Genomic DNA, 27,354 nt, shown 5'->3' on the forward strand with positions numbered 1-27,354 from the left:
GAGTCTTGACAGACTTTATGTTCTTAGGATGGACCTCCCACGATGAGTCTTTTGACTCCATGGAGGCCTGAATAATAATAATAACTTCATTTCAATGCTATTGTGGGAAATAACCTAATAACACGATGCTTTGGATCAGAGGTAGAATCAGTAATCAATAACAATGGAATTTTATTAAGAGATTTCTGCATATTTAACAATCTAAAAATCAGCAATACTTTCTTCAGGCATAAAAATATACATAGGTACACATGGAAGCAAGGGGAAAAATCAATAATAGATTACATTATTATTAACAACAAACTAAATAATAATATGGAAAGGAGGGTTTTTTAGAGGAAGTGAAATTGACAGTGATCACATAGTAGTTGAAAGCAGATTTGAATTCATAAAAAGAACCACATACTTCAAAAGGAAAAAAGATAACGAACATCTAATAAACAGTTTAAAATTCACCTCCTAGAACAGGAGAGTATTAGAAACTTATATAAAAGTAGAATAAGAGATAAAATAAAACCAACCACAAACAATATTGAAACTGATTGGAAAAATATAAAGTAAACCATACTAAAAGCAGCAGAAGAAAGTTTAGGATACAAATCAAGGAAAAACAAAAAATGGCTCAGAACTTGGAATGATGACTTAAAGGAATTAATCGAAAGGAATAAACAGTCTTTTAAAATTTATCTGCAAAGTAAAAACACTGCTGACTATATACAATATAAGAATTTATGGGCTGAAGTCAGAAAGCTTTCCAGAAGTATATGCAGAGAAAATTGGAGAAAATATGTTAAATCATTAGAGCAGGATATCACTAGACCACAAAGAATAGGTTTTAAAATTTTCAGGCAACTACAAACAGCAGAAAATGACCAGCTAAGAAATAACCTAATTTCCAAAGAGGATTGGATAGAACACTATAAAATATTGTGGAATGAAAAACACGAAATACAAAACAATGACAAAACTCACAAAATTGAAGATATCAATATACAGGAAAGTACATAAAAAATATTAATGGAAGAATTATAAAAAGAATTAAAAAACTCAAGTAATAGAAAAAGCCCGGGCCTGGATGGAATATGCGTTGAGCTTTTTATATATGCAGACAACAGCTTAAAAGAAAACCTACTTAAACTCTTCAATAATATCTGGTAGCAGTAGAATCTCATGAGAAGAATGAAAATGCATTTATTGAACTGTTGCTGGACAACTTTCTCAAGCAGCATGTGACAGAAGGAGCTCAAGGGCAAAGAGTGTTAGATTTGATTATAGTGTCAGAGCGTGTTTCAGTTAAAGATGTAACTATACTGCCTCTGGTTGGTGATAGTAGTGAACATTCAAACTTAGTCACTTGGGAAGTGACTAAGATTATGAATGTTCCATTCAGAAAAAGTTACATGATGAACTACAAAGCAGGAAATTATGACCAACTAAGGAGTATGCTGAGTCAGCGGAATGGGATCGGTTTTTGGATGGAAAGAATATCGACAGTGCATGGAAAGCATTTAAACAATACTTAAATGATGCGATATCAGAATGTGTCCTGAGAGTTCGAAGAATAAATACAGTAGGAGTCAAATGGATGTGTATTCATAAGAAAAGGAAGATGTGGAAGGAATAACGTTTGCATAAGGATGATGTCTGTTATGAACATTATAAGCAGCAGGCTAGAATAGTCACAACTGTTGTATGGAAAGCAAAGTCTGAGTATGAAATGAAATTGGCAATGCGTGCTAAAGACAAGAATTCTATCGATATGCTGCGAGTAAAAGAAAGAATGAATATGAAAGAATAACTCTTATAAATCCAGATGGTGTGAAGGTTATAGATGCAGAAGAGGTTATTCATGAGCGCCCATTTAATGAGTGCCACAACATCGAGCTCATTGTTACCTCTTCACAAGATGAAGAAAAGCAAGTGTGTGAGGCCAAGGTATTAGAACTGTTGCACAAATTGAATAAGAATTCAGTAATAGGCACTGATGGAATATCAGCACATGTGCTAAAAGAGTGTTCAGCTCAACTGGCCATTCCTTTGACCAGGTCAGAACAGGGAAGATTATGCAGGAATGTATGGTAATTACATTGCATAAGGGTGGTGCAGAGACCAAAAGTTGGATATATCCAACTTTTGACCAATTAGTATCTCAGGAGTGGTGGTGAAGATTTTGGAAAAACTGGTTAGGCTCGCATTCAGAAATGGATTGACAGTGAATCTCTACTTTGCAATGAACAACATGGGTTTACTTAGGGAAGGTCGTGTTTTTGCAACTTCCTCACATTCTATAACAATGTTACCATTGAACCAGAGAAGGGGAATGGATACACCATGATATGTTTGGATTTTGCTAAGGCTTTTGACAGAATGCAGCATGGCAGACCACTGCATAAATTGGAGAAAATGGGTTTGGGTTATACAATATTAGCATGAATAAGAGGATGGCTGACTGACAGATATCAAAAAGTGGTGTATGGGGAATCTGAGTCTGCAAGGTTTAAGGTAACAAGTAGTGTACCACAAGGATCAGTGCTTGGTCCACTGTTATTCAATCTGTACATTAATGATATTGGGAAGGATTAACAAGTGGCATACAGCTATTTGAATTGCTGTATGCTGATGATGCAAAGATAGGTAGGGTAATCAGGAATGCTGCTGATATGGCAGAACTTGTAGAATGATTTGAATAGGATGGAATTGTAGGCATCAGAAAATGGGTGTCAGTTCAATGCAAGTAAATGTAAAATCATTCACTTCAGCATAATTCGATATCCAATGTCGTATTATATTGGTGGGATTAGGCTAGAAGAAAATGATGAGGCTAGGGATCTTGGAGTTAATAGATAGGAAGTTGAAGTTCAGGGGCCATGTAGCAAAGATTGCAAAAACCACTCAAAAGATAACTGCAATGCTGAAACAAACATTTACGTGCAAAGATAAGGATGTTATTTTGCCTCTTTACAAGGCCTTGATAAGACCTCACTTGGACTATTGTGCTCAGGTCTGGTCTCCGTTGTGATTCTGATATATTGGAGAGAGTACAAAGGAGAGTGTTAAAAATGATATCAGGATTGTGGAATACTGATTATGAAGACAGACTGAGAATTTGTAGACTGCTAGCAAACAGGAGAAAGAGAGGTGAAATGATTGAGACTTCGAAACTTCTGAAAGGGTCATATGATTTCAATTGATGGAATTTTTCAATTTATGGAAGGGGAAAGGCTGAGAGGGCATCCTTAAAAGCTGAGAATGAAGGCTGCCAAGAAGGGTGTGAGGGCTAGATTTTTCTCTCAGAGGGCGGTGAATGATTGGAATGGATTGCCTTTGGATTGAGTGCAAGTAGTATGAATGAATTCAAGAATAAGTACGATAGCTGGCATGTGTGTAGCATGTGACCTCCCTCAATGAGTCTCTGACTTCTTGGAGGTCTCTCTCTTAATAATAATAATAATACACTCAGCTCATCATACCATGCCTTAAATACAGTTACATTCTCTGTAGACCCCCACACTTTCAGGCAATGGATTCCAATCATTCACAACTCTCCATGCAAAAAACCTGCTACGTACTCCCTACTTACTCACATCCTCATTATACAGCTTCCAGGGATAATCCCCCTTGTTCATCCCCCCATACCCCAACATTTTATATAAAACCTCTTCAACATTTACCTTATAACAACCCTTTACCAATTTATATGTGTCTGTCATATCACCCCTCTTCCTCCTATCCACTAGATTCTGCAATTTGCATCCTCCCAACCTTTCTTCATATTCAACATTCCAGAGACCAGAAATTACCTTAGTCAATAACCTCTAGACCCTTTCCAACATTTCTTCATCCTTTTGAAAACCAAGTGATCAAATCTGTACACAGTATATGGATTAATCAAGGCCTTATATATGGAACCAGAATCTCCTTACTTCTACAATTCAGTGTCTTCTGCATCATTGGCAACATCCACTGTGTTGTCTTCACAATATTGGCAATGTGTCCTCTAAATTTTAGATTCCTATCTAACATCACCCCAAATTCCTCCACCTACAACAATATATCTCAACCAAGAGTAAATTCTACATCTCATTTTGTATTCCAAATTTTAAAACATTACATTTTGTAACATTGAACTGTCATTCCCACTCCTGTGCTCATTCACTCGGTCTATTCAACTGTTCTTGTAAGACCACAAGATTTGCTCTACCGCTTGTCATTCTTCCCAATTTTGCATCATTTGCAAACAACTGAATATCCCCATTGAAATCCTCCCCAATATCATGAACATACAGGTTAAACAGCAATGGCCCTAAAACATGCCCTCAGGCACATGACTAGTGATTTTCCTCTTCTGGGATATTGCTCCCCCACACACAACTTGCTACTACCTATCAGATAGCCAGTTTCCAATCCAATGCAGTATTCCAACTCCATCTGCTCTAATTTGACTATCGACTTATTATGTGGTAATCCATCAAAATCCTTTGCAAAATCTAAGTATACCACTGTGTCCAATGTACCTGCCACCTTATTGTAATAAGCAAGCAGATTACTAAAACGTGACCTCCCTTTAAGAAATCCATGCTGTCATCAAAGATAATACCACTGTTGTCAACCCAATTTTGAATTCTGGTTCTCACTGCTCTCCAGCACTTTAACCACTACACGTGACACACAGATTGGCCTATAATTTGATGCTCAGGTTCTGCCACATCCCTAATGAATGGTACAATCTTCTTTTCCTTTTACTCCTTTGAAATTAACTGCACTGTGTGTCAACAGAGTGCAATTGACGGTAAGAAAAATAGCAAGGAAAGTGATAGCTAGGAAAAGAGATAAATTGAGCTCTTTTCCTTGCTATCATTTCTATGCACTTTCTGAAGATTTGTACAATCTTCCTCAGTTACTGTTTCAGTTATGATGCCATGTTCCTTATTTAAACAAGCTTTGTGGTCCATCAGAATATCGCACTTCCTACATACCCATACTCTATCCTCTATTTTATTCAGCATTTCTATATAAAGATCTGCAACATCTTCCCATTTATATGAACTACAGTCTGCACCATTTTTGTGGTCCATCAGAATATCGCACTTCCTACATGCCCGCACTCTATCCTTTATTTTATTCAGCCTTTCTATATAAAGATCTGCAACATCTTCCCATGCATATGAACTACAGTCCGCACCATTTTTAAAAAATCCTGTATTATACTGGAAAAAAAAAAAAAAAGAAGTTCCCAGATATGAATGCTTGGGAAACACTGTATTAGACTATTATTATTATTATTATTATTATTATTATTCAGGCCTCCAAGGAGTCAAAAGACTCATCGAGGGAGGTCCTTCCTAAGACATAAAGTCTGTCAAGACTCATCGAGGGGAGGTCCCCCCTGAAAAATACAAAGTCCATCATACCACTCTTTAAACTCACTGACCGTTCTCGCTCCCACCACTCCATCAGGCAATGCATTCCATGGCTCAACCACCCTCCACACAAAGAAACCACTCCTCACCCTCTTGCTCACAGTTTCCTTTTGTAACTTCCAGGGATGGCCTCTTGTCATCACTCCTTCCCGCTGATCAACAAAGCGAAAGAACTCCCCAGTGTCAACCCTGTAACCACCTCTCAACAGTTTAAAAGTCTCAATCATATCACCTCTCCTTCTTCTATCCACCAAACTCTGCAGTCCACATTCTCTCAGCCGATCCTCATAACTATCCTTGTACAGCCCTGAAACCATCTTTGTCATCCGTCTTTGTATCCTTTCCGCAGTTAATTTAACCCCTTCAAATCCTGGGGACCAAATCTGAGAACAATAGTCCAAGTGTGGTCTGATCAGAGACTTATACAACAGAATGATAACCCTCTTATCTCTGCAGGTCAGTGTCATTCTCATAATAGCAGCAATCCTCTGTGTTACCTTCACCACCTCTAAACTTCAGGTTTTTCTATCAATCATCAACCCCAGATCTCTTTTCTCCCCAACTTCCTCCAGTATAACTCCTCCCATAGAGTATGCAGCATCCCATCGATGTTTCCCAAACCTCAAGACCTTACATTTTGCTGCATCAAACTGACATCCCCATTCATTTGCCCATCTATCTAGCTTATTCAAATCCTCTTGCAGGGTTACCACATCTGCACTATTACTAATAATCCTTCCCAGCTTCGCATCATCTCAAACAACTGAATATCCCCTTGCAATCCACTGGCAATGTCATCGATATAAAGGTTAAACAATATAGGTCCTAGTATTGAGCCCTGTGGGACCCCACTTCTAACCTTCTGTCTCCTTGAACCTGCTCCACCATACACAACTCTCTGATACCTATCAGACAGCCAATCCTGAATCCAGTTGACCAATCTGACATCCAGACCCATGTGTTGCAACTTAAATATCAGCTTATCATGTGGCACCCTGTCAAATGCCTTTGCTAAGTCTAAGAAAATTTCAGTATATGCCTTTTCCTCATCTAATGCTCTTGTAACTTTGTCATAAAAGGCTAGCATATTGCTAAAACAAGAGCGCCCTTTCACAAATCCATGTTGACTCTCACAGATAACATTACCCTCATCTGCCCAGTGCTGTATACGGTCCCTCACTACTTTCTCCAAGATCTTAACAACAACTGATGACACACAGACTGGTCTATAATTAGACACTTCCAGTCTGTTACCACCCTTATGTAATGGCACTATCTTACCTTCCTTCCATTCCCTGGGCACCTTTGCCAAAGCCAGACTTTCATTGAAAAGCCATGTTAAAGGCACTGTCAATTCCCTAGCACATTCTCTCAAAACTCGTGGTGAAATACCATCCAGTCCCACAGCTTTACTGACATCCAGAGTACTCAGTATCTGAAACACATTCTCCTCCTGTACCTCCAGACCTCGAACCAGTCCTATCCCTCTAGCATTAAAACTGACTCCTCTAGGATGAAATACTCCAATAAAGTGTTCATTGAACAATTCCACTATGTCCTCTGCATCAGTCACTCTATTCCCATTTTTATCCCACAATAACATTCTTCCACAGTCATTTCTCCTCCTACTGGCCACATAGCTAAAAAATTCCCTAGGATTTCCTTTGGATCTTAGGGCCAATCTCCTCTCATATTCCAGTTTTGCTTTCCTTACCACACTAGTCACTCTTCTGGCCTGTGTCTTATATTCCTCATGCATCTCTTCACCTGTCTCCTTATATCTCTTCCATAGCCTCTTTTTCGCATGCAATTCCTGTTTAATATTGTTTGTCATCCACTTTACTCCAAATTGCGTCCTCTTCTTCACTCGTGATATACAACTTACCATTGCTGATAACAAATATTCTTTCACAATTTCCCACGCACTAGTGATATCCCGGCCTTCCAATTCCTGCCTCCATGAAATTTCCAGAAGTTGACGTCTAAGACTATTATAATCACCTGCCTTATAATTCCATATAAGTTCCCGTCTCTTTGATACTCCTGCATGTCTATTCATTTTCCAAGTCAACACCATATGGTCACTCTCTCCAACTGGTGGGAGAGACATCAACTCAGTTATTATCAACTCTTTTGATGCTATAACCAAATCCAAAACTTGAACCTCTTGTTCCCTCTGTTACATGTTGCCTAAGACATTTGTCCCTCAAGAATTCTAGAAATTCCATTCCCCTATTGCTACATGCATCTTCCTCATTCCAATTTATACTACTGAAGTTAAAATCTCCCATAACAATCATTCTTCTTGCACTTGCCAAACTTAGCTGTCTAAACATCTCCTGGTCCCCATCCTCTGTGCTCCTGGGTCTGTTGCAACACCCCACTAAATATCCTGTCTTGCCTACCTCTACCTCACACCATACGCTCTCAAAATCATTTGTCTCACTTCCTTCCAAATTCTCCACTCTTAGAGGACATAGGTCATCACTTATCATAAGCAGTACCCCACCACCACGCTTTCCCCTCCTATCCTGACGAAAAATGCTATACCCAGCGACTTCTATTCCTGTTGTTATATCCCCTTCTGTCAACGACGTCTCAGTGATCGCAATAATTTTTGGCCAAGCTGATGCTATCTGTGCCACCAATTCCCCTCCCTTATTCTGGATACTCCTGGCATTAGTATAAAGCATATAAATGCCATTGTTTCTATACCCAGCATTATTCCTTCTAGACTCCACTGGGCTCAGTGTTACCTGACATTGTCTCCCTTCTCCCAAGTATCCATTCCCACAAGAGGCCACCCCTGTTATCATCCTCCCTGGGACACACTGACTCGTTCAGAACAGCAATCTCTCCAGATGCCTATGTCCTTCCTCATTGAAATGTAAACGGTCTCTCGCATACAATTCCTCTCTTTCCTCAAACGCACTCCAAGCAACCATGTATACCAGTCCTCTCTTGTCACACATTCTCGCTATTATGCCATTCAATATCACTGCTCTTCTGCTCAGCTCATCATTATCATACCTAGGCAACACGCACACTATTTTTCCTCTCTCTGTCTTCTTCCGTACAGTCTCAAGTAAAAATCTCATATCTCTCGCTGCCCGACTTACATTACCACTCAAGTCATTCGTTCCTACCATCACAATCATCTCATCCACCCTTTCACCTCTCTTAATTGCTATAGCCACCCTTTCTATTGTTCCTCCTGGCAAACACTCCTCACGCATCCTATCTTGAACACCATGGATCATTGAGTCGCCATACATTATACCTCTTACCATTCCCTCGCTCATATTGTTTCCATTCTCTCCTCTTCTTTCATTCCCATAGCTCTCTCTTCTACTGTTTCCATTCTCTCCTCTTCTAGCAATCCCATACATCTCTCTCATTCCCTCTCTCCTACTGTTTCCATTTTCTCCACTTCTAGCACTTTCATATCCCACTCTCATTCTGTCTCTCCTACTACTGTTTCCATCCTCTCGTCTTCTAGCATTCCCATACCTCTCTCTCATTCCATCTCTCCTACCGTTTCCATTCTCTCCTCTTCTAGCACTTCCATATCTCTCTCTCTCTCTCATTCCATCTCTCCTACTGTTTCAATCCTCTCGTCTGCTAGCATTCCCTCTCTTCTACTGTTTCCATTCTCTCCTCTTCTAGCACCCCCATATCTCTCACTCATACTCCCTAAATTCTCTCTCTCTCCTACTCTGATTCGCCTTGCATTTATCTCTTCCATTCTCCTGATCTTATCTTTCATACTTCTGCTCTCATTCACAAGACATTCCACCTCCTCTTTCAACTCATCTATCTCCCTCTGCAGGTCAGTCACTCTTAATCTAAATTCACTCTCCCAAACAAAACCATCTCCTAAACTTTCACAGTCACTCACACCTTCCACACTATCAACTATTATTTTCTCATTCTCTCCTATCACACTACTTGTCTTCCTACATTCATTCCCCGTTCCTGGAGCAACAAAGTCAGATATCGATATATCTAATGTACTTATTTCCTCCAACTGCCTACATTTTGCACACATACGCTCTCCACTCTCTTTAACAAGCCACATATGTAATTCCCGAGACGCATGCATGCCGCAAGTACTGCATGCCACAAAGTCCCTTATGATATTGCTAATAATTGAGTTCTTAAATGGCGGAGGACTTGGCGTCACGCCACTTGCGACTGCTGCTGAATCCACCATCATTCCTTACTGCCGAGTAGCATAATCTTTAATAATTATTCGATTAATAAATAAGAGGGAAAAAAAAAAGTACAAACATCAGAACATTTAAGTACTAAAGATAATTAAATAAAATGAAATATAACTAAATACAGTAACTTAGCTTCGTTTTGTCTTCCACCGTTACGCGTTAGATTCCGACGGTACCAAAATATATTATATCGCGACAGCAACTAACTTCCAAAAAACAACCACTGAAGTACACTCGTATTCAGAGAAACAATTTAGCACTCAACAACGTAGAAAAACGGGGAAAAAATGGACTATTCACCCAAAAATGGATTATTCGTACAGCTGTTTTGATCTTACGAACATACATACTGACTCAGCAGTCGGTACTACTCCCTTTCCAATAAACATTACTAGCAGAGTGTGGTTATATATAGGATACTATATAGATATATAGGATACTATTATAGTATCCTATATATCTGTCTCTTGAAGATACATAATAGTAGAAAATAATGATATATTTAGCCAACAAATTGAAATTATTTGATTAACAATGATTAGCACATTAAAAGACTTGTTTTAATCCTACCTTATACATAATTCTATAAAGTAGCTCTTCTTGCTTTACTTGATTTTTAGGTAATAAACTCTCAATAATTTTTACAGGAATATCTGGTTTAAGGGCAGCAAAAAACACAGGCATGTCATACTAGAAAAGAAAAAAAATTATAATCATTTAATGGTACCGTACATGATCCTAAACGTAACTGAAAACAAAACAACAAAAACAATTTATAGCAACAAAGCAATAAAGTGGATTTATGTTGTTATCAACTAATATCTTATTGTAATCTGTTTGTTTACTTTTAAATTTGTGTAACTCCAAAGAGTAGAGATGAATAAAATATTCATATTTCTGAATTTAGGGACACAAAACACACGTGTTGAAAGAGTTTTGTGTTCCTAAATTTGGAAATATGAATGCTGATCACTGTGTGACCTTAAAAGAAATGAATAAAATATGTCTACTACATACTAAAATAAGATAAATTAGTCCTGATACATAAGAGAAAGAACTGTCAGATTTTCTGGAAATCTAAATTAACAGATATCAATAAAAGCAAATGTTTATTCAAGAAAGTTCCAAAGCCTACTGTGTTAGCCCAGGCTGAATCACAATGATGGGCTCTCTACATCCAAAGTCTGGAAAAGTGTAATGTCATACTAGAATTTTTTTTTTAAAAAAAACCTTATATCTCTGAATACTCTAAAATTGTATTTTTAGGTTTCAATTACATGCACATATGATAGCATGAAAATTTATGATAATAATAATAGCCAATGTCAGCAGCCATCCATATTGGTTCTTATGAATTCCCATAATCTTCTAGTCATGAGTCCAGTGGAGTCTGGAGGGTATAATGATAGGTAGAGAAACAGTGACATTTTTATTCTTTGTACTAATGCCAGGAGTATCCAGAATAAAGGAGATGAATTGGTGGTGCTGATAGCATCAGCCTGTCTGAAGATTATTGGGATGTGGTTGACAGAAGATGATATCATAACAGGAATATCAATAGCAGGGTACAGCATTTTTAGACAGGATAGGAAGGGAAAACGCAGTGGTGGAGTACTGCTTATGATAAGTGATGACTTATGTCCTTTCAGAGTGAAGGCTTTGGAGGGCAATGACACTAATGATTTTGAAAGCATATGGTGTGAGGAAGAGGTAAGCATGACAGGATATTTAGTAGGGTATTGCTACAACACCAAGGAGCACAGAGGGTGAGGAGCAAGAGATGATTAGACAAATGACCTTGGCAAGTGCAAGAAGAATGATTGTTATGGGAGATTTTACCTATGGCAATATAAACTGGGAAGAGAAAACTGCATGTAGTAATAAGGGAATGGAATTTCTAGAATTCTTGAGGGACAAATGTCTTAGGCAACATGTAGTAGAAGGAACACGAGGTTCAAGAGTTTTGGATTTGGTCATAGTATCAGAAGAGCTGATTATAACTGAGATGGCATCTCTGCCACCCCCAGTTGGAGAGAGTAACCATGTGATTTTGACATGGAGGATGAATAGACATGCAAGAGTATCAAAGAAAAGGGAATGTATGTGGAATTATAAGGCAGGTGATTATAATAGTTTTAGATATCAATTTGGAGCAATTCCATGGAGGGAAGAAATGGAAAGACAAGATAGCATTAGTGCTTGGAAAATTGTGAAGGAATATTTGTTAGCAGCAATAGTAAGTTGTATTTCATGAGTGAAGAAGAGGACACAATTTGGTGTAAAGTGGATGACAAACAGTATCAAACAATTGCTGCGGGCAAAAAAGAAGTTATGGACGAGATATAAAGAGCGGTGTGGAGAGCAGATGCATGAAAAATATAAGACTCAGGTCAGGAGAGTGACTAGTATGGTAAGGAAGGCGAAACTGGAATATGAGAAGAGATTGGCCTTAAGATCCAAAGAAATTCCTAGGGAATTTTTTAGCTATGTGGTCAGTAGGAGGAGAAATGATTGTGGAATAAAAATGAGAAGAGAGTGACTGATGAAGTGGAGTTGTTCAATGAACACTTTATGGAGTATTTCATTGTGAAGAAGCAGGTTTTAATACTAGAGGGATAGGGAAGGTTCGAGGTTTAGAGGTACAAGCGTTGTGTGTGTTTCAAATACTGAGTGCTCTGGATGTCAATAAAGCAATGGGACTGGATGGAATTTTGCCACAGGTTTTGAGAGAATGTGCTAAAGAACTGACAGTTCGGTTGACCTGGCTTTTCAATGAAAGTCTGGCCATGGGAAAGGTACCCAAGGAGTGGAAGGAGGGTAAGATAATGTCATTGAATAAGGGCAGTAGCAGGCTGGAAGTGTCAAATTATAGATCAGTTTGTGTTTCATCAGTGTAGTTGTTAAGATCTTGGAGAAATTAATGATGGACCATATACAACGATGGGCAGATGAGGGTAATGTTATCTGAGAGTCAACGTGGATTTGTTAAGGGACACTCTTGTTTTAGTAATATGATTACTTTTTATAATAACATGATAAGTGCAGTTGATGAGGGAAAGGCATATTCTACCATTTTTTTGGATTTTGCAAAGGCATTTGACAGAGTGCCACACGATAAGCCGATATTTAAGTTGCAGTACATGGGTTTAGATATCAGGCTAGTCAACTGGATTCAGAATTGGCTATTTAACAGGTATCAGAGAGTTGTCTATGGTGGGGCAATATCAAGGAGGCAAAAGGTTATAAGTGGAGTACTATAGACCTCAGTACTGGAACCAATGTTGTTTAAACTTTATATCAATGACATTGTCAATGGATTGCAAGGGGATATTCAGTTGTTTGCAGATGATGTGAAGTTAGGAAGGGTTATTAGTGTAAAAATATTTTCTTTTATATATTTTTATTTCAATTTATTTAATTCATATCTTTTAACTGTTCTTTTGATATCCTTCAATATTCATTTATTACTTATTTTCTTATTATCAGCAATACTCCGAGTTGTAATCGTTGCTTGAGCTAGTCTTGTCCCTTTCATCCTTTAGTCTACAATTTAATTCCCCCCCTCTCAAGGTCGTAACTATGGTACTTTCACATATGTGGCGTATAGATTCAGGAATTGCCTCTGGCTGAAACCGATTCCTTTGTCTATCTAGTTGGCATTCTCTTACACTGATCTTTAAAAATTTATTTGTATAACGACTGTGCCATTAAAGATCGTGCAAAGGAATTGTTTGTCTTTCCTAATACATGTAGGAGAAATGCTCAGTGGAACATAAAATTATCTCTAAAATTCAGCTCTATATCAAGCAACGTTTGAAACTTATTATTAGTCAGTTGTGGTTAACTTTAAGGACACACAGGTTCTATATTTTTATGAGAAGTGCATTCGTAAGTCGAAATCAGGCAAGTTATTAACAAACAAAACAATTTATTCATACTAAGACATGGTAATTACAAAATAAAAGAAATAGGATTTCACACACATCAAAATTATCTGGTTCCTTTCAACTCAGTTAAGTAACAATGCAATGAATGTGTCTGGTTCACAAATTAATTAAAACAGATTTTCTAGCCTTGAGCTTAAAGACAAAGACAAATATATACATTCACATATACGTCAGACATGTGGCAAGTTTCATACACTCTTGATCTTAATTTAACTCAGACCATTAATAGAATTATAACAAAGCTTCACATTCAATCTCCTCTTTAACATTTAACATTAACAAATGCTCAGAACTCTGTATATAACTATTACGCTCTAATTTAGAACAGCGGTTTTCCGACTTCACAATTTTACAATATGCTAGCAACTATATAATTGACAATCCCGCTCTAAGGTTCACAATCCATAACTGTTCTACATTAATCTTACTTGAAACCTGTATCAGCCAGTTCAGCATTCAAGATCCTAGAGATCATGAACATAACCTTCTTCTTTCCCGTTAGAACCGCAAACAGACACTACTCCATGGCAACGACGATACAGCATTCTTGGAGATCGCTTAAGGAACTTGGCGATGGGACTTCTCGGATAGGCCGACACTGCTGTTACAAATCTCCTATCGACATTGAAATACTGCTAGCAGGATATCCTTCCCCCATCCTTAGAATGGTTGGACTCTGGAACTTCTTTAGATCAAGTTCCCTGGATGTTCTTGCAGGGGTTCCTTCCCCCCCCCCCACAAAATAGCTGAGTCATGCAGGGAAAACCCCGTAACTCGCTGACCTTCACGCCTGGCGATAGCCTCAGGTCTACATTTCTAATCCTGTCTGGGCTATCTCTTTGTTTGTACAATGTTGGCGGTCAAATAATTTAGCAATTCGTTCTAATGGTTTACCAGATTACACAAAACATTAATAGAAAATGTTAATTAAACTACAAGTATTTTGTATTGACTTTCCTTTTCAAGTAAAATCAGTATATAAGAATTTTGTACAAAATTCTCTCTATACAAGATTTTACATTAGTAATAGTGCATATATGATAGCCCTGCAGGAGGATTTAAACGAATTGTAATGTCAATTTAATGCAACAAAATGTAAAGTCTTGAAGTTTAGAATACATCAATGGGAGACTGCATACTCTGTTGGAGGAGTTGTACTGGAGGAAGAAGGGAAGAGATCTGGGAAGGATGATTGATAGATACCTAAATTCAGGGAACATGTTGCAAAGGTGTTGAAGGTAACACAGAGGATTGCTGCAATGCTGAGAAGGATGATGAACTGCAGAGTTAAAAGAGTTGTCATTCCATCGTATAAAGCAGTGATCAAACAAACACTTGGACTATTGTTCTCAAATTTTGTCTGCAGCATTTGAAAGGGATAAATTAACTGTGGTAAGAACATAGAAAATAAATATCATGATGGTGGCAAAATATTCTGGAGGCTGTTGAAAAAGTTCAGAAATGGTGAAAAGAGTGTTATAAAAGGAATTAGTAAATTGTGAATAGAGAACCTATAGAACAAATAAAACACTTCAGCTACTTTTTTATGGATGCCCAAATACGTCAAGTATTTGGGCCTCCATATCGATAGCAATTTGAAGTGGAACTCCCACACCACTTTCTTAACAAATAAGTTTAGGTTCATAATTAACAGAATATATTATGTTAAAAAATTTGTAAATGCAGCATTCTTAAGATGTTTATACTATTCCTGGGTAAATTCTTCGCTGCAATATGGCATTACCTGTTGGGGAGGAGACTATTATAACAATCTGCTTCCATTAATAAGAATACAAAACAGAATAATTAGAGCCATAACTACTACTGACTTCGCACATTCAACCAATGATCTGTATATTGTTCATAATATTCTACCATTTCAGAAACTATATCTCTATGGTTGTCTGTTATATGTAAAAAGAAACACTGAAAGTTTCTTGGTATATAATGTAGACTATGGATTGCACTGCGGTCGAAACATGCTGGAAGTACCTAAGGCTAACAAAGAAATTTTTCATAAATCTTTCGAGTACATTGCGATGAGTAGCTATAATAAACTTCTGAATGAAATTAAATCTATAACCTCAGAATATGTATTCAGAAAAAGATTGAGAAACTACCTTATGGGATTAAAGAATGTTGACAATTATTTTAAACGTATAGTATAAGAGATCGTTATAACTCATATATCACAATCAATTAAGGTATTGATTCACAAATTCGTTCATTCAATTAGGAATTAAAATATCAACATGTACATTATTATAACTAGTAAGGGAGCCCTCTTAGGTGCGGTCCCCGGACTCTCAGTGTCTGTTTTGAGCTAATTACTTTTCTAGTAACCAGTATGGCTATGGCTTGGTTACGCATATTTGCATTAACTAACTTACATTACTCTAAATCAGTTACTTATCATAACTATGAAACCAATCGAAATATATTATATTCTACTTGCACATATGAGAAAACCTTTTATTAACCATAATAAAATAATAGCCAAAATAAGTGTTACTACCAACAGAATATGATAGTAATACTTGAATTTTATTTTGTAACATTGTACTGTGCATTGAATTGTATTGTGAAATATTGTCATAATTATACAAGTTGAATAGTATAATATGTATAATTTGTATACGTGATGTGAATAATAAACTGTTAAACTTTGGGATGATTTTTAGTGAAGAAGGCAAATCTGGAAATAGACAACACAATCAAAGCAGGTATGGTAGGAAGTCAACTGAATAAATTTATCTAGAATAAGAGAGAAATTAGTTAAACACTAAATTTGCTTATATAAGACAGTTTCAAACTAATTTTAATTTCTGGATCTGAGAGCTGGGTTAGAAATAAAACACTTGACCGAAGACTAGAGACCACAGATATGAGAGTCCTGAGAAAATTAGGGGTGTGAACAGATGGCATCAATGGCAATATCATATTAAAAATGAGGATATTAGGAATGAACTTGACATTGTTAGTATCCAGGAATGTGTTAGCGGAGCTAACATATTCCTGGATGTGTTAGCGGAGCTAATCTCAGGTGATACGGTCACTTAAACAGAATGGGAGAGGAACGATTAGCAAAACAAGTGTTCTCTGCCAGGTTGACAGGAAAAAGACCCAGAGGAAGACCAAGATATGGGTGGATTGATACAGTAAAAAAGTGCCTTAGAAAACAGAAATATAAGATCTGATAATGTTGGAGTCTTGACAGATTGACTTGGAGGAAAAATTATTGAGGAAGTTAGTAATGATGTAAGTTTTTCATGTAGTACTATCAAAATATTCTGTAAACCTGGATTCTGCACTATCATGATGATAATAATAATCATAATTATTATTATTATTTCACAACTCCAAGGAGTCCAAGACTCGTTGAGGGACGACACCTACTCTACAACCCTCTGTCACTCAATCCACCAACTACAGTGAACCACATAATCTACACTAATGCCATCTACTGCTCACCACTAGTATTTTCACAGACAATCACAAACATCTATACCTAAGGTGTGATTCACCCTTGCAGCCTTTTGGCTGGAGAGCAGATTTGCTAACCGTTCAGCCAACCAGGCTGGCTAATTATATATGTAGGAATTTATCTATTGACCAAAGCTAAATAAATTCTCATCAAAATTTCCTAGAATGTATCTTGAAGAGATGGAGAATACTATGATAGTCTGAAAGAAGAGTTTTTGTTATCAATAATTTTGTTTCAAATGGATCTGTAACTGTCAAGGCACTAATTTATTTGGATTTTTGTCTTCGAAGACAATAATACATACTGGCCAACTGAATTAAAAACCTTTATGCAAATATAAGTAAATGTCACTTACACAGCATATGTGCAAAATACTTGGTCACGTGCATCACCACATGTTCTATGCAACTACATAAAAATGCTGCTCGTCAGTAATCATCAACAGTGTTAATCATAATGGAAAGAAAAAAGTTTGATAAAGGGCTTATTGTGTGTGCCCATCTGGCTAGAGCTATGACTTGCAAACAGCAGAACTGACTGGTTTCTGAAAAGGTGAGATATCCAAGGTGTTAAATTGGTGAAAAAATAACCCATGGTGCTTGTCTAAGAGGCATAACTGAGGTCCTAAGACAGTCGGTCAGGAACGAGATCGCTGTCTTATGAGAAGACTAGGCTAGTATGGACAAAGAGAACTTCCTGTGTGCAGCAATTGACCAAAGCATTTAATGAAGGCTGTTCCTGACCCACATCTTGCTGAACTATATACAGGGAATTGAAGAGAATCGGTAATGGCAGTTGCATGCATATATAGAAACCCCTCATTTCTGTGAAGAACCGGAAAGTTCATCTACAGTGGTTTCAGGATCACTGTGACTGGATGCTGGAAGACTGGAAAAAAAGTTATGTGGTCTGACGAGTCACAGTACACTTGTTCTATACTGATAGCAAGCAGAGTTTGGTGGGAGCCCCATGAAGCAACGAACCCAGCTTGCTTTGTAAACACAACTCAAGGTTCTGGAGGTGGTGTCATGGTGTGGGCATTGTTCCGTTGATACAGAACAGGTCCCTTGATATTGCTGGAGGGTCAGGTATACTCCAAGGTATATCTGAACATTGCTGTCAATCAAATCCATCCTGCAATGATGACATTTTATCCAGCAGGGAATGGTTGTTTAATGGATGACAATGCTACTGTTCATCACACAAGAATTTCTCACTGAGCAATTCTTGTGTGATGCAACAGTTTTCAGTGAGCAATTCTTGTATCATGCTCACTGAGCAACAGTTCAGTGAGCATGACAGTGACTTCTACTATCTTCCCTGGCAACCACAAAGCCTGGATTTGAACCCCATTGAGAATGTATATGGGATATGTTAGAAAAACAAATCTAGGAGCAAAGTCCTCTGTCAAATCTAAGACAGTTAAAGAACTGTCTGGTGAACATCTGGTATGTTGTTGACATAGATGCAATCCAACCCCTTGTGGAATCTATACCAAACTGCATGTGTGCCATAATTTGGTCTTAAAGAGATCCAACACAGTGTTAAATCAAAGTTTCTAATTCAGTAGCCAGTATGTGTAGTTGTCCCTGAATAACTCAAGGAATTCAATCTTCTTACTCATATGTAATTTCCTGCTTCCAGTCAATGTTTCTATAGTTTCCATCTTTCACCATAGAGTCTCATACCACATACAGCACTATACTTCTTTCCACCATTCTACTGCAATCATTGATCTGACTCATCTACCACTGGTACTTTCTTTCTTGCACCTCCAACTACCAATCTCATTTTTATAGGTTCAATCTCACTTTGCACATGCCTCAATAAAGGCACGCATTATTATCACCCTCCTGTATATTAGTCTCATCTGTCTTTTCATTTCAGACATCAATAATTTATTTATATATATATATATATATATTTCCTGTCACTAATGATGAGCTGTAAATTTCAGGTTGAAATTTCAGATTGGCAAATAAAGTTTATTACTTTAATCTTTTGTGTATATTTACTCTAGTCTTGCAATTCTAAATGCTTGATGGTAGGCAGAATCAAACCATTAGAGCATACAATTTTGGAAGAGTCACAGAACATAAAGCCCATCATCAATTCTTGAACAGACAAGTGGTTGGTATAGATAGAGCAAGGAACATTAGTATGCACCCAAAGAAGTGAAAAACATGATGTAGTTGAAGTTAAATGTTCTTCAACAGGCATATGTAAGGTAGATATGTTATTTTTATTTAATTTTATCCATTCATTCATCCATCTTCAAGGCCCACCTTTCCTAATTGAGCTGTGGGGGCAGCAGCTGCAAGAGGGACATCCAATGGTCACGAACCTCCACCACCAAGCTCAGGTGTTCTGGTGGGACTCCTAGACGTGTCCGCCCAAGATTTTGGATATAATCTATCCAGCAAGTTCCTGGTCTTCCACCCTCTTGGCTTGGCAAAGAGGGCCTGCTGGGGGAGCCTCTTTTGTGGCATTCTGACAAGGTGCCCATACCATCGTAACTGTGATCTCAACACGAAGAAGCAGAGGCTGAGTATTAAGGGGTTTCCTGAATTGCAGAGCTTCTGACTCTGTCGAGTCTTGTCAGCCCCGCAACCCCCCTCAAAGGAACTTCATTTCAGTCGCATGGATTTGTGTCCACATTCTTTCGGTCATTACTCAGCTCTCATGACCATAGGTGAGGATGGGGACATAAACTGCATTGAAGACAGCCAGCTTTGACTTCTGGCTTAACTACAGCTTCAATACTACTGAACTGCCAAGCTCCAGCAATACTGCGCTTGCTGAGCCGATTCGAATATCTAGCTCTACGTCCCACTTTCCAGCACTTGTGAATATGGCATGAAGGTATTTAAACTTCTCCACCTGCCTCAGTGGGACTCCACATACATGTAGAGTGCACTGAGATGGTTGTCTTGAGACTACAAATGTTTCCATTTTGGCCACCCTGATCTTCATCTCGGCTTCTGCACAAACAGCTACAAACCTATCCAGGGTCTGCTGGAGGTCATCTGTGGAAGAGCTAAGCAGAACTAGGTCATCTGAAAAGCAGACATTCAATGCTACATCTTCCAATTTTGACACACTCACTGCTTCAGATGTGCCTATCAATCCAGTTCATAAATATTATGAAAAGGAGGGGTGACAGAAAACACCCTTGGCAGAGACTGTGAAAGGTTCAGACTTTGCATTGTTCACCCTGACACAAAACTCCAGGCATTTGTACAGGGACTTGATGGCAGTTAATAGTTGGCCATCCACTCCATACTCCTGTACCTACTTGCCAAAGCTTATCCCGAGGAACTCGGTCATATGTCTTCTCCAAGTCCACAAAACATGTGTAGACATTCTTGGCATATTCCCAAGATTTCTCAAAGACTTGCCTTAAAGTGAAGATTTGGTCAGTTGTGCTTCTACCAGAACGAAAGCCACATTATTCTTCTTGGAACTTGGACTCAACTATGCCTCTACACTTTCTTTCCAAGCACCTAGCATATACTTTTCCAGGCAGGCTGAGTAGAGAGAGATGCCATGATAGTTGCTGCAATCTCTCTGGTCTAACCTTCTCGAAGACTGGCATTATTATGCCTGTTTGCCACTGCTTTGGTGCTCGCCCAGATATCCAAGCAGCCTGACAAACTCAAGCCAGCCAGAGAACACCGTCTCAATTTAAGGCCTTTAGCATTTCAGGCTGAATTTCATCATCACCAGCAGTCCTGCCCAATTTTAGCGATTTTATTGCTAAATGGACCTCTTCTGCTGTGAGACTAGTCATCGCCCCAATCTGCACCTCTTGGATGTCCACAGCTGCCCGGCCATCCGGGTGAAGCATTCCCTCCATCTGAGGAGGAGGATATCCTTCTCGGTTGTTAAAAGTGCACCATCAGGGGACTTAATTACCCTAGCTGTGCATGATTTCCTCCCTCAAAGGCGGCAGATGGTCTGCTAAAATACCTTGTTTGCATTTGCATAGGATGAGTCTAATTTTTCTCCAAAGGATTCCCAAGCCTTCTGCTTTGTTGTTTTTACTGCCTCAGCAGCAGCTTTTCAGGCCTCAGTGTACTGAATACGCATCTCAGGTGACCTGACCCTAAGCCATGTTAGGTAGGCTTCCTTTTTCGCCAGGACAGCTTTCTAGACTGCTTGGTTCCACCAAGGTGTCCTTTTCTCACTGCCCGTTGCCATGCCGAGCCGCTTTCTGCCACAGCATGAGTGCAGAGGCAGTGACAGCTGTTCTGAACAGCTTCCATTCCTCCTCAACATCTGCAGTATGCTTGGGAATCTCTTTGAACCTGGAGGAAATGTCATCTGAAAAATTCTTCCTCACAGCCTCATTTTCCAACGCCTCCCATTTCACGCGGTATAGCTTCTTCGATCTACCAGCAGTGATGGTAGCATTTGGTTTCTGTAGCTGTAGAGTGCAGACAACAAGGTGGTGGTCAGTTGACAGTTCTGTCCCTCTCCTCACATGAACGACCTGAGGAAAATAGGTCTGTTGAGACTAAAGTCAATCAGATACTTTTGTCCAAGTGTATCCCTGTACCAGGTATACTTATGGACTTCTCGGTGCTGGAAGAAGGTATTCATTATGGAGAAGCTGTTAGCACAGCAGAAGTCCAATCATTTCAACCCATTCACGTTAAGGTCAGGGCCTCCATTCCTCCCAACCACACTCCTCCATGTCTGGTCATCTGTTCCAACTGAAGTCACCCATTAGCAGGACTGATTCCATGTCTGCCACCCTGTCGAAAGCAGCATCCACTTCCTCTAAGAAGGCAGAGTATTCTGACTCCAGATTAGATGCAAATTGTGGTTTTTCATTTGGAGCCTTAACACATACCCATGCTCCCAATGGGATCCACTCAGCAACACAGTCTGACAGCTGAATATCCCCACACCAGCCTGAGCAGACATTTTCGGGCTCACACCAGAGTAGTAGAGCTTCCACCCCTCATCCAGGTAGACAGTTCCAGAGCCTCTTGGTTGAAGAAAGCCCGACTAAATCTAGTTGGCAGCACTTGGCCTCCTCGACCAGTTCCTTTCCTGTCAGAGAAAAGATGTTCTAGTTGCCTAAAGCCACAGTCTGGTGCCGTTGTCATTTCCATCCTTTTGCAGAACTATTTCTTTATGCTGCTCCTAAATACCTCCCCAAACAGGTAGTGGGCCCATTGGCAGAATTTCCTCTAGCAGAGTGCTGAGGAATGGTGTCTAAGGGAGACTTGAAACATATTTTTCTAATGGGTCCCTCTGCCTAAAACCTGAATGCGTCCCTTGGTAACCTGCGCGACGGACGATGCGATATGACCTGCCCATGTTACAGTGTTTGGTAGTGCCCTATTAGCACTACCAAACACTGTTCAAGACTTGGTTCTGGGTTAGTATGAAAACCTAAACTCATTTACAGTGCCTAAGTGGATGACCTCATAATGGATGTCATTTTATCCTACAAAAATTGCTATAATGAAGAAAAGCAGATTTCAGTTGTTTCTCAAACTGCTTGTTTGAGAAACAACTTTTGAGTTCCAGACTACATAAGGAGAGAGAGAGAGAGAGAGAGAGATTTTGGATGTTTTTCTGCTTTCTTTTTCAGGTTAAGGAATTTGAAGGAGGTATCTACAAATACATTTGAATCAGTAATCGCACATCCATTGTGTTTCAGGGATTACTGAGTCGTATATCTCTGGATATGAGATATTAGACTCATCCTTTATTTTCTGGATTTTGTCCCAAACATGCACAAGTGCATTTGAAAAGAAGTTTCCTGAAGTGAAGTATCTGCAAAAGATATCTCAGTCTTTGTTTTGAGCTTTATTGGTTGCTGTACATATGACACTCCACATGATTTGGAAGAAAGTGAAACCAACTGAAAATTTTGGATATTATTATTATTATTATTCAGGCCTCCATGGAGTCAAAAGACTCATCGTGAGAGGTCCTTCCTAAGAACATAAAGTCTGTCAAGACTCATCAAGGGGAGGTCCCCCCCTAAGAAACACAAAGTCTATCATACCACTCTTTAAACTCATTGACTCATATTACAGACGTGAAAGCTTGTAACAGAAGATGAAGAATCTACTATGGATGAATGTGTTCCAGTCAGTCTGATCTATTTTTTCCATTGTAATTTCTGGGATGCAGTACTTGGTTACTTATGTTAAAGTGGATATCACAGGAAAATTATCACTCCCATAGATGTCATTTTCTGCTTTCCACTTAAACAGTGGAAGAGAGGAATTGAGAAAAGAATGTTATATCAATAATGGTGAATGTTCAGATAGGCATGTGAAAAATGTTATTTACTGTGCTTAAGAAGGGGAGGAAAGTTTTTGTTTTCTAATCCTCTGATATTTGTATGTGCATTATCCCACAGAGTGCTTGTGGCTATTTGGATCCCCCTCCCCATAATTATGATGGGAGAGTGTAACCAAAGATGAGATCATCAAGATCATCTGAAATAATCTGTATCAGGTACACAGACATAGCATACTGTAACAAGGTATCTTACAATAAACTTAGAAGTCAATTTAACAAGTATCTTGGCATGAGCAATTCTAAAGAAGTCAACATTGCATGGGAAATAGTCAAGGAGTATCCAAAGCATATTAGCAAATTGGTTTAATGAATGAGTAAAATCACAAATATAAAATGTTTTGGATAGGTTATCAGAAGAAGCAGGTTCACAAGTAGCATCAAGTACATACCAAGATGACAGCCATGGTAAAGAAGGCAAAGTCTGACTATGTCTTTGCAAGCCTTATAAATACACAAATTTGTTTATTAAGTACATAACGCGCGCGCGTGCGTAATTTAAGAATTATACCTACTCCTTCTTCATCTTTCATTACAGTATAAATTCGACAGCCATACTTAATAAAAAGGTCAATCATTGCATCATTTCTCTGTTGTAGTACAAAATACAAAACTGGAGCACCATTTTCACTCTGAAAGAAAAATTAAATAGTTTTGATCTCTATATGATAAACAGGTAAGAAAACATGAAATGGAGTATCATTTTTTTTCTTTAATGCATTTTTATGATATCTACCACCATGAAACAGAGTGACCTCCTGACAGTAAGCATTTCCAATATTAGTTTTATTCTAATATGCACATGCACATACACACACACATTAGTTAGCACCTACAGTCATTTTATTCAAGCACCTATAAATCAAAAATAAAATATAAATTTCTACTGCACCAAGAGCCAGCTTTCTGCTTCTTCTCTCCCCCCCCCCCAAAAAAAATATTTGAGAAATCTAGAATAAATATTAAACACCATTTGATAGCAAAAAAACTTTTGTTACCTATGGTGTCAAATACTTTATCCTTCAATATTGGATAGAACTCATTATAGATTTTGTATGATAGAAATAATGCACAGTAACCAGAAATGAGATGAAAAAAGTTTTACAAATCCCAATATTTTTTCTGGTGCTTGCAAAGCCTCATGGTAACTACAATGAGGTTGGATCAGCAGAAGAAAGGCCATTATAGGTTTGCAAAGCTAATCGGTGATGAGGATTCTCTCACTGCTTTTTTTTAAACTTAGCTGTCATCTAAACAAGCTTATATTCAGCCCATTCATAAAATGAAGATAATAGCATTCCACCACACTATTAACCAACTTCCGTCATCTAAAATAATGGACAAGGTCATTAACGGTCAATTCTCTGACCACATGGAAGTTCTCCAGCTAATCAATGTTCTCTAGTAAGTATTCTGCCACTCTAAATGCAAGGCAAATCTCTTGACCTACATAATCCACATCTGGACATGTGCCATCTTGGAAAGGTTTGGAGAAAGTTATGCTCCTGCTCTGGATATTTCAAACCATTTTCAACAAGTGCAGTAATGAGGTATGCTCAGCTAACTTGCCAACCTAGAGTCTACCTTATGTCCTATGTAAATGGGTAATAAGTTTCCGCTCTCTAGCCTTTTGTTCCAATCACAATTTGAAGTCCAACAGATTCTGATTGGGACTTCCAGATGGCCAATCAGATGGTGATGTGTGTGGTCAGGCACATTTGCCTCCAACCATTGTTGTGTGATCTTTGCCTTGTGCAGGGGCTGAGTCCTGTTGGAAGGTCCACTGCCTACTGTGAAACAAGGTGTTGTTCAGAGGCTGTACCACAGGTTCCAGCATAGTGGAAATAGTTCCTCTAGATAAGCAGCAACTCTTTAATCAGTACATTTCTGAATAAAGATGCAATATCTAAACTAATTAAAATGTGTGAAGAGTATCTGGATACTTTTTGGAAAATTATGGAGACAACTACCATGTGTAGTAATGAGGTTTAATATAATAATAAAAACCAAAATCAACACTCGACATTTCGATCTTTATATCAAGATCATCTTCCAAAGCATATACACTATATGCAGAGAAACAAGTTAAACTACAATCTACCTGGTTTGCTAAAGTTACTAACCAACCGTTACAACAATTGTTGGCCTGACCTCTGGTGGAAAAAAAAAAAACCTGACTACATCAATGCTAGAGTCCTATTATTATTATTATTATCTATTGGTTACAAAATTACATTGGGCTGGAGAGCAACATGTTTATAAATATATATTAAAAACATAATTATACATATAAATTTCAACCAGTTGGTATGGAATGGTTTCCAATACTAGCTGAAGGTTGCTTATGGTCCTAAAATATGCTGGGTACTAAGTATTACGTAGGTTGAATATGTGTCATCCAGATTCTTGGAATTTTCATGCCACCATTATTGTTAATATTAGGGTTGTTAATCAGAATTTCGCAGGCTTCTTTAAATTTTCTTTCATACCAGGCTTTTGTATGGTGTAGAGAGCGGGTACTTTTCCAATCAATTTGTTGTAAGGAGTTGAGAGCATGGTCTGAGAGGCCTGCTTCACCAAAATTGTTATATTTAATGTTTCACCAATATAAGGTAAGTTACAGGCGCAGTAGATGCAGTAAACTCCAGGATGTGCCAATGGGAAGAGAGGATCCTTAGAGGAGCTGAATATGTTTTTTAATTTTGTAGGTGGTTTAAATGTGGCATTGAGATTATAATGGTGTAGGATTCTGTTGATTTTTTCTGATAACCCTTTAATGTATGGGATGGCTATGGTTTTACTGTAATCTAAATTCTTTTCTGATGAAGTTTTATGAAGGATTTTATTAATAGTATTTTTGTTGTAGCCATTATTTATAAATGTGTTGCTAATAATTTTTAATTCTTGTTTAAGAACTTGCTGATTAGAGGAAATTGTTGTAGCTTTTTTTTAAGGGTGTTAATGACTCCATGACTCGACTATATTTTGGAGGCAGTAGGGTTTCTCCTGGAAACTCAAGTTGTTCATCTCATATACAGACAAATTGGCCTTTACGACACATGCAATTTACAGACAAAAAATACTAGTGGTGGTGAGCAGTAGATAGCATTGGTGTAGATAATAAAGATGGAGAGTTGTAGATTACGTGCCCTCCCTCAATGAGTCTTTGGACTCCTTGGAAGTGTCATGAACTAATAATAATAATAAATTGAAAACAAGAGCAATTGTGGAGTCTCAGTGGCAAACTCTGAAGAAGACATTAATTCACCTAGGGAGATGTGGTTAAGAAGCTGTCTGCAAGGATAGAAAAATAAGAACACCATGGTGGACACAAGAAGTTAAAGAAGCAGTCCTGGAAAAGTAGAATATCGAAAGTGCCTAGCAAATAAGTCAGCAAACACTCTAAAAGAATACAGATAAAAATGCAAGAGAGCTAAGCTGTGTGTAAAAGTAGCTAAATAAAAGTGATGGGAAGACTTTGGTAAGAATATAGAAAATAAATATCAGGGAAGTGGTAAAATGTTCTAGAAGCTGTTGAAGAAGTGGTTAGAATATAAGGAGGGTGGCAAAATGTTCTGTAAGCTACTGAAGAAGCTTAGAAATGGAGGAAAGAGTACTGTAAAAGGAATCAAAGATGATAAAGGTGACATGAAAACTGAAGATAAGGAGAAATTACTTTGAAAGACTGTTAAATGAACCAAGCAATGACACAACCATACTAGAAAATTTTCAGGAGGAATGCAAAGAGGAGTGCATATATCAATCAATACTTGAAGTAGAAAAAGCCATCGAAAACTTGAAATGTGGAAAGGCCGCTGGAATAGATGATATTAGACCAGAAACGATAAAGTCTGGAGGTATAAAAGTTTTGCAGTGGCTACACTGTATAATTCAAAGCAGTGAAGGTTAAATTCCCAATGACTGGAATATTGTTCTCATAGTATCCATCTATAAAA

General features: G+C 38.2%; 1 protein-coding gene across 1 annotated transcript in view; it reads right to left on the reverse strand.

Moving 5' to 3' along the window:
• LOC150097074 (uncharacterized) overlaps positions 1–27,354 on the reverse strand; it is a 376,162-nt gene that overhangs the window by 111,964 nt on the left and 236,844 nt on the right. The window contains exons 10-11 of the mRNA XM_090408120.1: positions 23,914–24,030; positions 10,214–10,333 (exon numbers count right to left, since the gene is read on the reverse strand). Of these exons, the coding sequence (XP_090264246.1) occupies positions 10,214–10,333; positions 23,914–24,030 (237 nt within the window). The remainder of the gene's footprint in view (positions 1–10,213; positions 10,334–23,913; positions 24,031–27,354) is intronic.

This window comes from Typopeltis vanoorti, chromosome 18 (assembly GCF_054136105.1).
Source record: "Typopeltis vanoorti isolate ZY-2024b chromosome 18, IOZ_Tvanoo_1.0, whole genome shotgun sequence".
NCBI lineage: Eukaryota > Metazoa > Arthropoda > Arachnida > Uropygi > Thelyphonidae > Typopeltis > Typopeltis vanoorti.